At 31.4% G+C, this 14,371-nt stretch overlaps 2 protein-coding genes across 2 annotated transcripts in view; both read left to right on the top strand.

The window, feature by feature from the left end:
* Positions 1-1,568: 1,568 nt before the first annotated feature.
* Positions 1,569-4,810, top strand: LOTGIDRAFT_238419 (hypothetical protein). Its single transcript, XM_009050133.1, has 4 exons — positions 1,569-1,896; positions 2,325-3,185; positions 3,334-3,537; positions 4,574-4,810. The coding sequence occupies exons 1-4, from the start codon at positions 1,827-1,829 to the stop codon at positions 4,678-4,680; spliced, it is 1,242 nt and encodes a 413-aa protein (XP_009048381.1). The 5' UTR covers positions 1,569-1,826; the 3' UTR covers positions 4,681-4,810.
* A 5,373-nt stretch (positions 4,811-10,183) lies between these two features.
* Positions 10,184-14,371, top strand: part of LOTGIDRAFT_140189 (hypothetical protein) — a gene marked incomplete at both ends in the record, with an annotated part of 6,814 nt that continues 2,626 nt past the window's right edge. Inside the window, one exon of the mRNA XM_009050132.1 lies at positions 10,184-10,379. Coding sequence (XP_009048380.1) covers positions 10,184-10,379 — 196 coding nt within the window. The remainder of the gene's footprint in view (positions 10,380-14,371) is intronic.

Genomic DNA, 14,371 nt, shown 5'->3' with positions numbered 1-14,371 from the left:
GTAGGTTTTTTGTAGTACTGGCAATACTTGTATTGTATGATGAAAGTTATTACAAATGGTTATTTGTGAACATAACGAGGGAGTTAGTTATATTCTATTATATATAACTGCTTTTTGTGTACAGAAAACTTAAATAAGTGCTATTATTATCATTATTCCATGCTCATAGTTTAAAGAGAATAAAATTTGAGCACAAAGATTTTGTTTTTTTATTCCCACATTATAATGTGGTTGTATACTGTTGTTGCCCCTGTCCATCGTCTGTTGTTCGATCCATCCACAATTGGCTTGTGAACACAATGGAGACTACAGTTTTTTTTAATAAAATTTGGTGTGAGCATTTATATTAATGAGATCTTGGTCAAGTTAATGAATCAAATTTTGCATTTTTTGAGTTATTGCCCTGAACTTAGTAAAGATGCGTCAAATTATCTTGAAAGGGGTTTGTGAACGCAATAAAGGTGACAGTTTATGTCAGAATTTTATGAAATTTTGTATGTTTGTATAAAATCAACAGTTTCTTGGACAAATTAGATTTTTTGTATCATTGACACAGGTTAACGACTGACCTTTGATATCCTAAAAGTTTATCAGGGAAGTAGGCGTATTTTGTAAAGCAACCACTTGTTTTCACAAGTTGGAAGGTGGAATATTAAAAGAGAAAGTCCTGTCAGCTTTTAAACCTAATTTATCAAAGTAATTTGGTTTCAAGGTGAATTGGGCACTACAGGTCACAGTAATTACTTCACAAGGTAAATTTGTGAAATTATAAGACCATGATGAACTTAGAACAACCAAATTAGCATGTAGGTAATTACTGTAATCTATAAATATACAATGTAGGGATGGGTGCACTATTTTGTGGTTGCTTCAAACATGTATCAAAGTAGGAATTTCTTCTCCTGTGTATATAGATATCTTTCTGGCTTTGTCTAAAGAAAAGATGACTCATCTTTTTAACATGGATTATTCTGGACACACATAGATTTGAAGGCTCCAATTTTGACGGTGAGCAGTGAACACTATATTTGGTGGGGCTTGGCTTTAAAATTCTTGTTTCTCAGACTTGAGTATGATTGGTCAAAAAATGGGCACATCTGTCCCTTTAACCTGTGGCCTCTCAACATGTTTGACAAAACTAGGCGAACATGTTAATTATTACCCAAGGATGAAACCTTTTGAAAATTAGAAAATGTTTTATAGGAGATATTGCCCTTGGTTTTTGAAACTTCTTAAGTCCTGAAAGTATATGACTATGGTTGAATATTTCATATTGGTGAAGAGTGCCAATGGCCAAATTTTCTAATTTAAATGAATATTACCTTGCCTGAAAAGCCTGTTCTCACTCTTTCTGACCTCTGTTGTTTGATTTGTTTACACTTGTTCTTGTATTTTTGGGTGAGAAATAGCTATTTTACATAAAGTAAGTTCATTAATTATTATTATTCGGAAATTAACATGATGGTTTTGAAGAAACCTGTATTTCATCAGGATGCGAAGGTCTTGTAAAACAAACTTTGTATTTTGTTTGGTCTAACTCTTACATGTTATCTCTTTCGACCGTGACCTACAAACTTTAATCAATTGCTTTGTGACTAAAACATGTAGTTTGTTGACAAATAATTTTACTAGTACTAAGATAAACAATACATAACTTCACTGATAACAAACATTCTGAGTGAGTCTCTACTATTCGTTAACATAGTTTTTGTTTTGTTGGTCTTTGAGAATTTCTTTGTATAGTGGAGAAATCATGATATTTTGAAACATGATTTTTATGTTACACTGAATACCTAAAACTTAGAGAAAAAAGAAATCTGCACACAATGGCTACCTTTGACTTAAAGGTCATTGTTGCTTGTACCATTATTATTGTTTTGACTCATATTCAGTTTGGTAAGTAGACCTTTATGTATGTTTCGAAATTTGGATTTAGAAATGTCTCATGAATTAACCCATGTAGTCATGTCGAAAAATATTAATCTTTTAGCTTAATGATGTGGACTTCCAACTGCCTTAACATTCAGTTTTCCAGTTAAAAGTGCAAGGTTTTAGCTGTTCAGAGCTGTTTTCAGAAAGAGCTTACTAGGTATGATTTGATTTGCCAGCTAACCTTTAGTTAAAGTGATACGTCTTAGAATGAACATAAAATTTAATTCTCAAGAATGGTCAATATGAGTATGTATTCATCAGTGAACTTACCTGGTGTCATAAAGTTACAACAGAATCCCCAGAAAATCTGGAAAATTCATAAAAACTAGGTAATTATTGAAAAACACTTAATCATAATATTAAGTTGATAGTATTCTTGGTGTCTCCTGCAGGTACCTGTGGTGAATGTCTACCTGGTTATATGGGAAATGACTGTAATGATACATGTAGTGTAACCTGTCAGACCATCAATGACGATATTTACTGTGATCAAATAACCGGAAGATGTACATATGGTTGTATAGATGGTACATTCGGTGATAATTGTACCGACCAGTGTCCAGAACATTGTAAAGATATGATCTGTGACCGAGAAAGCGGTGAATGTTCCAGAGGCTGTGAAATAGGATATTACACTGATGATTGCTCTAAGATATGTAGTAAGTCATGTGAAAACAGTGCCTGTGTTGGAATAGATGGTGATTCTAAGTTCACATGTTCAGATGGTTGCTCAGAAGGTTTTACTGGTGCAGATTGTTCCACTCCGTGTTTAACTCCAAATTGTGCCATGTGTACAGATGCAAGTACATGTGAGAGATGTCAAAAGGGATTTTATGGCACCACCTGTGACCACACCTGTAAAAGGAGGACGTCAAACTGTGCTGAATGTGAACGAAGCTCAGGAGAATGTGTACAATGTATGCCAGGGTACTTTGGCTCAGCATGTGATCAGTCTTGTTCTAATTGCTATGGCGGAAAATGCACTATTGCTGGATTGTGTGTAGAACAATGTACTAAAGGCTATCGTGGGCCATTTTGTAACCAGTCTTGTCCTAAAAACTGTGAGGATTATGTTTTAGACGGTGTCAATGTAACTTGTAATAAAGCAAATGGACTTTGTGCTAGAGGATGTTTGAAAGGATTTTATGGTGACAAATGCAACTTAGTGTGTCCTATAAATTGTCCAGAGAGCCACTGTCATCAAATTGATGGTGTTTGTATGGGGGAAGAGTGCCTCAATGATCATTATGGAAGTACTTGTGACAAACCATGTAGTGTGAATTGTGAAATTCAGGAGCGAACAAACATATCTTTGTGCCAAAAATCTGGTCGATGCACTGGGATTTTATGGTCAAGATTGCACAGAAAACTGTTCAGAATATTGCAAAATATCAAAAACAGACAAAACTATTTGTGATAGATACAATGGTTCTTGTCTGTATGGATGTGTGTCGGAATGGTTTGGTGCTGTTTGTATGACACCATGTGGTATTAATTGTCTGCCTGTATCACCACTGGTCAATCGGACAGCCAGTAATGCCAAATGTAAAGGGAGTGGTAGATGTCCATTTGGTTGTCAGGCAGGTTGGAAAGGAGTCCAATGTGGTAAGTGACATTAGATTTATGTTATTTTTACACCTGTCTTATAATATAAAAGTGTTTTGTCACTCTTATCTGTCCATCATGCGATAGTGGTTATAGTTCCAATCAAACCTGTATATTAAAAGGGGCTTTGATAAATTTTGATGATACTTGATAATACTTGTGTATATTGACAAGATTCTAATATGATTTAGCCCTTGTCCATCAATCACAAAGACTTTTGATGGTTGGTTTTTGTTTTGAGTTAATGCTCATGATTTAGTTGAAATCTGCTTGTGAATGTAAGAGAGGCTACAATTTTCAATTGATATTTGTTGAGCTTAAAGTATTCATTGATTGATAAGTTTGAAGTTAATGACTTATTGATTTACTATCTTTGTTAAAAGGAATCCAAATCTGTGAGCTACAGTTTTGAACCAATCTGGATGAAAATGATATGAAATTTGCTTGATAAACATTCATTGCCTTTGATTTTTGTAAATCAAAGTAAATCTGTTAAGTCCTGAACAGAAGGTTTTGGTGTTATTTCCCTTTAAATAGTTATATTGCATCAAAGTCCGTGTATGAACAAAAGAGAAGGGAAAAACTCCAAGTAACATATTGTGATGAATAGGTTTTTTTTTTCTTAAAATCTTGGGTTGATTAAAAACTACAGTTTCTGCCTTTTTTTCTATCAACTGTACTAATACAAACTTATATTAACAAAATACAAAATGACTTATATCAACAAAATTTAACAAGGCTGCCTTCTTGGCATATGTTTTATTGCCTGGCTAGCTATTGATTTTGCTGAAGTTTAGATTGAGTTGATTACTTTTGGAATGTCATTGCAATAAACTAGACTAATTGGATACCATGATTTTGATTGTATATTTCAATTATATTGTATGATTAGGCTATCATTACATCAATGATATTTTTACCAACCAGTGATTAATCTCTCTAAAACAGGGCCTTTAAAAAACATGTTGTTACTCTGAGTTTTATGTTATGTGATCTACAGACAATTCACCTAATTATGTAATTATCTTTTTTCCAGATATCAAAACCAATGACCCAACATCAATTTCTAGACTATTTCAGCCTTCATTCTATGGAATTGTGACCATAGTTCTGATACCATTAGTATTATCAGTTCTTCAGTAAAAAACAAACTAGTACCTTTTTGACAATTTCAATTGTTGGCCCATTCTTCAGTAAAAATTTGTCTTGGATGAGATATAATCTACTGTTTTCACTAGATTTGATGTGTGTTATGCATTTGTAAATAAACAATATTGGAGATATATTGAAAAAGTTTTTGCCTTAAATCCTTAAACTGGTGGACATGTGACATTTTTATGCAACAATCTTAGTAAACATATCAAAGATATATATATTCTTTCAAGGCTGCTGGGCCAGGCTCACTTACTAATTAGTTTTCAAAACTATGGTATTTGCCTATCTATAATACTAATCACTAAGGCAAAATTCTTGATGGGTATTGACAAACTTGGTGAAATTGTTTATTATACTTAAGGATGAATACTGCCAAAAATCAAATTAAAATGGGTTATATTCCTTTTTATACGCCCACACCTCTCTATATGGACGTATATAGTGGGCACCCCTGGCGGTTCGTCCATTGGTCCTTCAACATTTGCTTGTAAACGCACTAAAAACTAGAGTGTTTGAATGAATCAAATGAAATTCGGTATGTGTATACATATTCATAAAACGAAGATCAAGTTCGTTATTTTCCTTGCCCCAAAATCTTGAATATGCTATTACTCTCTTAGTTTTTAACCGATTTTGATGAAACTTAAAATGGATGTTTCGTTTTTACCAGCTGCATGCCATGAAGGGCGTATATGGCTGTGTTCCACTATCTTTGTCCTTTTTTTTTCAACGCTTTTGATCTTTTAACTTGTATACACTTCAATTAATTTGAAGGGTTCAATTAATGACAGATTTTAATGAAACTTCTCAAAGAGGAATCTTGTCAAAAAAGAGAATAAATATTTAAGTATATATGATATTTTATAGACCTAGTTTTACATAAAGCAATAGATATTTAGCTTGTTAACACTCTAGAAGACACAATTCTTGACAGATTTTGATGAAACTTGGTGCAATGGTTTATTATACGCAAGGATGAACCTTAAGAAAATTGAAAAATATTTAATATCTTATAGTCACTATACACTTTGGATAATTTGGAAGGTGGAAATTATTGACGGTTGAATGAAATTTTCGTAAAAATGTTTAAGAGTCTGAACGTCGCCAAAACAGGATGAATATTTCATATATTCTAATGTCCCCGATACACATAAATTTAGAAACCTATGAACATATGATATGTATAAATAGTTTCAATGTAACATATGATATGTATTAATATGCAATCTTTTTTTTTTATATCATTCAATTATACATATCAGTTTGATGATTAAAAAGCCAGTGATGTACTCTTTTAGAAAACCTATAATATAATCTTATAGAACATCTAGATAACCTATAATATAATCTTATAAAACATCTAGAAATCCTATAATATAATCTTATAGAACATCTAGATAACCTATAATATAATCTTATAGAACATCTAGATAACCTATAATATAATTTGATAGAACATCTAGATAACCTATAATATACTTTTACAAAACATCTAAAAAACCTATAATATAATCTTATAAAACATCTAGAAATCCTATAATATAATCTTATAGAACATCTAGATAACCTATAATATAATCTTATAAAACATCTAGAAATCCTATAATATAATCTTATAAAACATCTAGATAACCTATAATATAATCTTATAGAACATCTAGATAACCTATAATATAATCTTATAAAACATCTAGATAAACTATAATATAATCTTATAGAACATCTAGATAACCTATAATATAATCTTATAGAACATCTAGATAACCTATAATATAATCTTATAGAACATCTAGATAACCTATAATATAATATTATAGAACATCTAGATAACCTATAATATAATTTGATAGAACATCTAGAAAACCTATAATATAATCTTATAGAACATCTAGATAACCTATAATATAATCTTATAGAACATCTAGATAACCTATAATATAATCTTATAGAACATCTAGATAACCTATAATATAATATTATAGAACATCTAGATAACCTATAATATAATTTGATAGAACATCTAGATAACCTATAATATAATCTTATAGAACATCTAGAAATCCTATAATATAATCTTATAGAACATCTAGATAACCTATAAGATAATCTTATAGAACATCTAGATAACCTATAATATAATCTTATAGAACATCTAGATAACCTATAATATAATCTTATAGAACATCTAGATAACCTATAATATAATCTTATAACATCTAGAAAACCTATAATATAATCTTATAGAACATCTAGAACATCTAGAAAACCTATAATATAATCTTATAGAACATCTAGAAAACCTATAATATAATCTTATAGAACATCTAGATAACCTATAATATAATCTTATAGAACATCTAGATAACCTGTAATATAATCTTGTAGAACATATAGATAACCTATAATATAATCTTATAGAACATCTAGATAACCTATGATATAATTTTATAGAACATCCAGATAAATAGAACATCCGAATATCTAGAAAACCAATAACATAATCTTTTAGAACATCTAGAAAACCTATAATATAATCTTTTAGAACATCTAGAAAACCTATAATATTATCTTATAGAACATCTAGAACCTATACTACACTCTTACAGAACATGTAGAAAACCTATCTAGAAAACCAATAATATAATCTTATAGAACATTTAGATAACCTATAATATAATCTTATAGAACATCTAGAAAACCTAAAATATAATCTTATAGAACATCTAGAAAACCAATAATATAATCTTATAGAACATCTAGATAACCTATAATATAATCTTATAGAACATCTAGATAACCTATAATATAATATTATAGAACATCTAGATAACCTATAATATAATATTATAGAACATCTAGATAACCTATAATATAATTTGATAGAACATCTAGATAACCTATAATATAACCTTATATAACATCTTGAAAACCCATAATATAATCTTATAAAACATCTAGAAAACCTATAATATAACCTTATAGAACATTTAGATAACCTATACTATAATCTTATAGAACATCTAGATAACCTATAATATAATCTTATAGAACATCTAGATAACCTATAATATAATCTTATAGAACATCTAGAAAACCTATAATATAATTTTATAGAACATCTAAATAACCTATAATATAATTTGATAGAACATCTAGAAAACCTATAAATAATTTGATAGAACATCTTAAAAACCCATAATATACTCTTATAGAACATCTAGATAACCTATAATATAATCTTATAGAACATCTAGAAAACCTATAATATAATCTTATAGAACATCTAGAAAACCTATAATATAATTTGATAGAACATCTAGAAAACCTATAAATAATTTGATAGAACATCTTAAAAACCCATAATATAATCTTATAAAACATCTAGATAACCTATAATATGATCTTATAGAACATCTAGATAACCTATAAATAATTTGATAGAACATCTTAAAAACCCATAATATAATCTTATAAAACATCTAGATAACCTATAATATAATCTTATAGAACATCTAGAAAACCTATAATATAATCTTATAGAACATCTAGATAACCTATAATATAATCTTATAGGACATCTTGAAAACCCATAATATACTCTTATAAAACATCGAGAAAAACTATAATATAACCTTATAGAACATCTAGATAACCTATAATATAATCTTATAGAACATCTAGATAACCTATAATATAATCTTATAGAACATCTAGATAACCTATAATATAATCTTATAAAACATCTAGATAAACTATAATATAATCTTATAGAACATCTAGATAACCTATAATATAATCTTATAGAACATCTAGATAACCTATAATATACTTTTACAAAACATCTAAAAAACCTATGATATCCTATTTTAGAACATATAAAAAGCCAATGAAATACTCTTGTAGAACGCTTTTAGCTCGCAAACAGTAAAGAAGGCACAGATTTAGACGAATCTTTATCGCCCAAGGATGAACACAACCAAAAAAAAATAATGAGTTATTGTCTCGTTCAATTTTTAGCTTGAAAACACTGTAGAAGGCACAGTTTCAATGTTTTAGCATGATATCGGTCAAAAGGAAAGAAAATGGCACAATCCCTTCAAATATACTTCAAAACCTCAACAAAATTCATGTTAAAGATCCTTCAGCAGGTGGAATTCGAAATAGAGTAGGGTAATTCCCGGCAAAATGATACATTTTAAGGCTCAAATTTTGAAGGTGAGCTGCAAACTCTATTACTGATGAGTTTAGCTCGAAAAATTGGTCGAGCGGATAGTTAGCTTGTCCCTTTAAGGTTAGTGTTAAATTAGCAAATTTATACTTTATGATGTGGTTGATAGACGATATTGTTAATGTGAAATTTAGCGGAATAGAATTGAATTAGGCGTTGTAATATTAATTTTACGGTTCACTATTAAAACGAAATTTTAACCAAATAAAGTCTAATTGAATTTCTCGGATTTCTTATAAATTACTTTCTGTCGTGGATCATCATCTCATGTTACAATTCAATTGACTTATCAAAATGAAGTTTTTAGCGGTTTTGATATTTCTAGTGTGTTTTGCTGATACAGAAGGTTAGTATTATCAAGTTTTCAAATGGCATTTAGAAATAGTAAGACACACTGGTTAAAGTTTTATGCAACGTTTGGACGAATTTTCCTCTCGTTGTCCTCGGGCACATAATAGTATTATTATAGTTTAATTGTTCAGGAAATATCGTTTGGTCGTGAAAAGATTTGGTTTGTTTTTAATTTACCGAATCCGGAAAACTAAGAGATCTATTATTCTGCAGCTCAAATCACTTCAGGCCTGACCCAGGCCAGTAACTAGATGCAGCCACCCCGCTTGACACATTGGGCACTTTAAGGTCCTACGTAAAACTCCATTCTATTTCATTTCTATTCTAACATCTGATAGCTATTTTGACAGTTGTTGTTGGCAGGAGTTGCAGGGTCAGGAAAACGTGGCCCGGTTTTATGGGGATTGGTTGATAAGGGTTAAAATCTCATAAAATAGTTTTTCTGACAGTCGACGACTAGGAAAGGTAGATTTTTTGGACTATCAAACCATAACCATTTGTTGCAGTTTTTATACTCCCTGGCGCATATACCAAGTTTGATATAACATAACTCTCAATTAGATGCAGAAAATTAGGACGTAATACTCCATTAATTTCATTTCATTTTAGACCTCTATAATATAACCATGAACATGTATATTTTTTTTTTGTATTGAAAATGCGACATACGACTCATACGACTCATTTATACAATTGAATAAAACACCTTAACTGAACTGTTAAAATATAATATCAACTGAACTGTTAAAATATAATATCCAGAGAACTTTTTCTGTTACAGTTAATATAAAATTATGATTGACGAATAACGATATATGAATGGGAGAATGTAAATAAAGTCTTCAATAATTTAACTTAATCAAGCGAATATGTCAATTTTACGTTTTCCCCAATATTCTTATCACAGGTTGGTTTACACCGAAGGACATACAGGTAGATTTTTGGTTATACACCAAGAATGGTAATTCTAAAGAAACCATTACAACATCTAGTTTGGCTAGTAAATTCGTCAATGGTGCTAAAACTATTTTTTTGATCCATGGCTTTAATGACCAGGGAAACTCGAGTTGGTTTCAAAGTATGAAAGACCAGCTTTTGGAATTGGTACGTATATATATATATATATTATATAAGTGTGTTCACGCGTGCCACATCAGAAGATGAACAGTTTGTATACGCCCAAGTCTAATGTGTAGAATATATTGGGTGATAGAGGCGTGTTGGGGCCACAGAATTTTCAAAATTGAAATATGGGGAACAAAGCTCAGCGACTATTGAAAACGAGAAATGTTTGAAAGAAGTGTATGACGTATTTTATGTAGTGATTGTTACCGTTCTTCTAAATATCCAAGTCAAAGCTGGCAGTGGGCGTACATTACCCTGCCTATAACAAGCAATCTTTTCAATTTGAATATATACTTTTGTATGTAATATTACAACCATATGCAGTCGTTAAACATAAAAAATGAAAATAGCACCGAACACTCAAACAACATTTGGCAACTTAAATTGAAAAACAATAATTACAAAATATCCAGGTCGTGTATTCTCTAAACGATCTTAGCGCTAGGATGCCCTTGGGCCTTAACATCTAATATGGTTTCTTGGACATCCCAGTGCTAAGATCTTTTCGAGAATACATGGCCTGGTTCAATAATAGAGCTCACGTTTTTAAAACAATATTCCGAACTTGTCACGAAATGTAGACATGAAAACAAGTTCTACTTGTCTAACGTCAGTAGGAATGCAGGCTGAAAAAGGCCAGTTGTCTGAAGATCGCATTGTATAGAAACTATGAGTAACAACATGATTCAAGTTCTGTTTTGATATTTCTATGTAATATCATGTTAATTTCGAACTTATTTTTATAGGCCCACATGAAATGGGGGGGTGTTTATTGCCGTCACCTCATTCCGTTGATCCGTCCGTCCGTCCGTCTACAATTGCTCGTAAACACTCTACAAAACACAATTCTTGACTGATTTCGATGAAACTTGGTATGGTTGTTTGTAATCACCCAAGGATGAACCCTATTGAAAATCAGACGAATCGAAAAATATTTACTATGAGTTATTGCCCTTGTTCTTGAAAAAACGTTCAATTTTTAGCTCGTAAACACTCTACAAGGCACAATTCTTGGTGGATTTTGACGAAACTTGACATGAGTGTTTGTTATCAACCAAGGATAAACCCTATTGAAAATCAGAAAAATTGAAAAATGTTTAGTATGAGTTATTGCCCTTGTGCTTGAAAACGCGTTCAAATTTTAGCTTGTAAACACTCTAGAAGGGACAATTCTTGACGGATTTTAACGAAATGTGGCTTGAGTGTTGGTTATCACCCAAGGATGAACCCTATTGAAAATCAAAAATATAAAAATCTAAAAATATTAAGTATGAGTTATTGCCCTTATTCTTGAAAACGCGTTTAATTTTTAGCTTGTAAACTTTCTAGAATGTACAATTCTTGACGGATTTTAACGAAATTTGTCTAAAGCCTATAGGATAAAGCCTATTGAAAATCAGAAAAATCGAAAAACATTTAGTATGAGTTATTGCCCTTGATCTTGAAAAATCGTTCAATTTGTAGCTCATAAAAACTCTAGAAAGCATGATTCTTGCCGAATTTTGACAAAACTTGGTTTTATTATTCATTATTGCGCTGAAGATTGAATATTTGTCTTCTTGAGTTTTCACGAGCTAAAGATTGAACACGTTTTCAAGAACTAGGGCAATAACTCATACTCAATTGTATTCAGTATCGCCCTAAAGAGTTCAAAAGATGTGTATGACTGAAGGTTGAATATTTCATACTGGTGATTGTTACTGTACTGCTAAATATTTATGTTCAAAATCAAAGCTGCCAGTGGGCGTATATTACCTTGCCTGGCAAGCTATCTTTTTATCAGCCAGGGTCCTTGAATGTGGTAATAGTTAACTGGAAGGATGGTGCATTTAAAGCTTATGGTCAATCTGCCCAAAACACAAGAACTGTGGGAAAGAAAACTGGAGATATCATCAAAGCCATCAATGAGAATAAAGGAGTTGCTTATAGCAATTTTCATATCATTGGTCATAGTCTGGGAGCTCATTCAGCAGGATTTTCTGGTCAAAGAGTTACAGAGTTAACTGGTGATAAAATTGGAAGAATATCGGGATTGGATCCTGCAGGGTATAAATTTGCTAGTAACGATGCTGATGAACGACTATCAATTGGTGATGCTGATTTTGTGGATGCAATGCATACTGACGATGGAGGATTACTTTCCTTATGTAAGATCCTTTCTATTACTTTTCTATGTAAAGCCAACACTATTACTGATTTTATATGTAAAATCATTTTTATATCTATATGAGACATTCATGTTTACAGAGCGTGCCCTGTTGTCCCTATTTAATTACTAAAATTTAAACACGTTTTCAATTATTATAAAGGAAAAGTTCAGACATTTTCGTGAAGTTTGAAATTAAAATACACATGAAATTTTTTTTTACAGCTTTCGGATATGTGAATGGTCAAACTGTCGGCCATGTTGATTTTTACCCTAATGGTGGACAATTTCAACCCGGATGTTGTAAGTTTGACATTTTTGGTCATTTCTTTGTTCAATTTTAGAGTATCGCTTAACATTATTCAATAGTTTCCGAAACCTGAAAAATCTTACTTAAAGTGATACTACGTCTTAGAATGAATACTTTTTGCTATAGAATTTGATAATTGGTTCCCAATCACAGCCGTGCTGAACTGGAAACCGGAGCACCGGATTAACGGTTACTTTTTCATAGTAAATATTCCGTTCCCAGTAAAAAGCGTGCGGATATCGGGGTTTCCGGAATTATCGGCAACCCGATAAACGCGGCTCCACTGTATCGTGCTGTGAAAGCAACGGTTTGATGTGATAAACGACACACGCAGTTGCTGAAGGAACATGCTACACCGTATGATTCATAGAAACACAACCGATTTCTTGGTCAAAACACAATCCAAAGACATCGGGTCCCGAATATGGATCATGGAGTATGATGTAGTCTGGACACGAGTTTTTTTTTATTATTACTAGCTGTGGTCCAGGTTGGCTGTAGTCACATGAGAGCAATACACTACTTCACCAATTCCATCAACACATGTCAGTATCAATCGCATAATTGTCCTGATGGAGCAGTTTTACCAGATGTTAAGATGGGATATCATTCTTCTACAAGTTTAAGAGGAACATATTGTCTTGAAACTGCAAGTGAAGAGCCACATTGTGTAAGTATTTGATAAAAAAAAAACCTATAGAACTATCCATTATTGTATCTATTAGATTGCGATTTTAAACCAAATGACCTTTATTGATATTTCTATAATGCTCTACTATTAATGTATTGAGCACTATTTTGACAATGAAAATATTTTGTTAATGTATTTATTAGAACGTGTTTATTTGATATATAGCTACTTTGTTATTGATTCTCTTACGTCAATTATATTATCATAATTTGTTCTTTTTATACTTTTTATAATATGTGGTCGTATATTGTCGTCGCCCTTGTCCGTCGGTCCATCAACATTTCTTGTGAGACTACAGTTTTCATTTGATTGTTATAATGAATTGGTGTGAGCATTGGGATTGATCGAATAAGATTTTTCAATGAACGTTTTTTGAGTTACTGCCTTAGACTTAGTAAAATTGCGTCAGAACTATTTTGTGGGCACAATAGAAGCACAATTTTCAATGGATTTTTATGAAACTTGATGTGAGCATTGGGGTTGAAAAGATGACGGTCAAATTTGAATTTGACGATTTTTCGATGAACGGTTTTGAGTTATTGCCCTTGAATTAGTAAAACTGTAAATAAAACCTGTCTTCACCCTCTCCATTCAATAAAGGTTTTAACGATACATATAGCACTTACTTCTTTTATTTCAGGAAATTTAACAGAATTTCTCTAAGTTCTTCTGTCAATGGTGCAATAACCTTCCCTAAATAAAGCATTTAATTCCAATTCAAGCGAATTATTAATCTCTTACACACTTTAATACTTTGAGAGAAATATTAGTTCGAATGTCGCAACTTTCAGCATCTTAGAGAGAGGGGGGGGGGGGGGGGGGGGGCCA

This window comes from Lottia gigantea (assembly GCF_000327385.1).
Source record: "Lottia gigantea unplaced genomic scaffold LOTGIsca_145, whole genome shotgun sequence".
Classification (NCBI taxonomy): Eukaryota; Metazoa; Mollusca; class Gastropoda; family Lottiidae; genus Lottia; species Lottia gigantea.
This window is presented reverse-complemented; position numbering and strand designations above follow the sequence as displayed.

Coding starts and splice junctions, on each gene's coding strand:
- LOTGIDRAFT_238419 (XM_009050133.1), top strand. CDS start 1,827: ATGGCTACCTTTGACTTAAAGGTCATTGTTGCTTGTACCATTATTATT. Junction 3,186..3,333: donor CCTCAATGATCATTATGGAA/GTACTTGTGACA, acceptor TATCAAAAACAG/ACAAAACTATTTGTGATAGA. Junction 3,538..4,573: donor TTGGAAAGGAGTCCAATGTG/GTAAGTGACATT, acceptor TCTTTTTTCCAG/ATATCAAAACCAATGACCCA.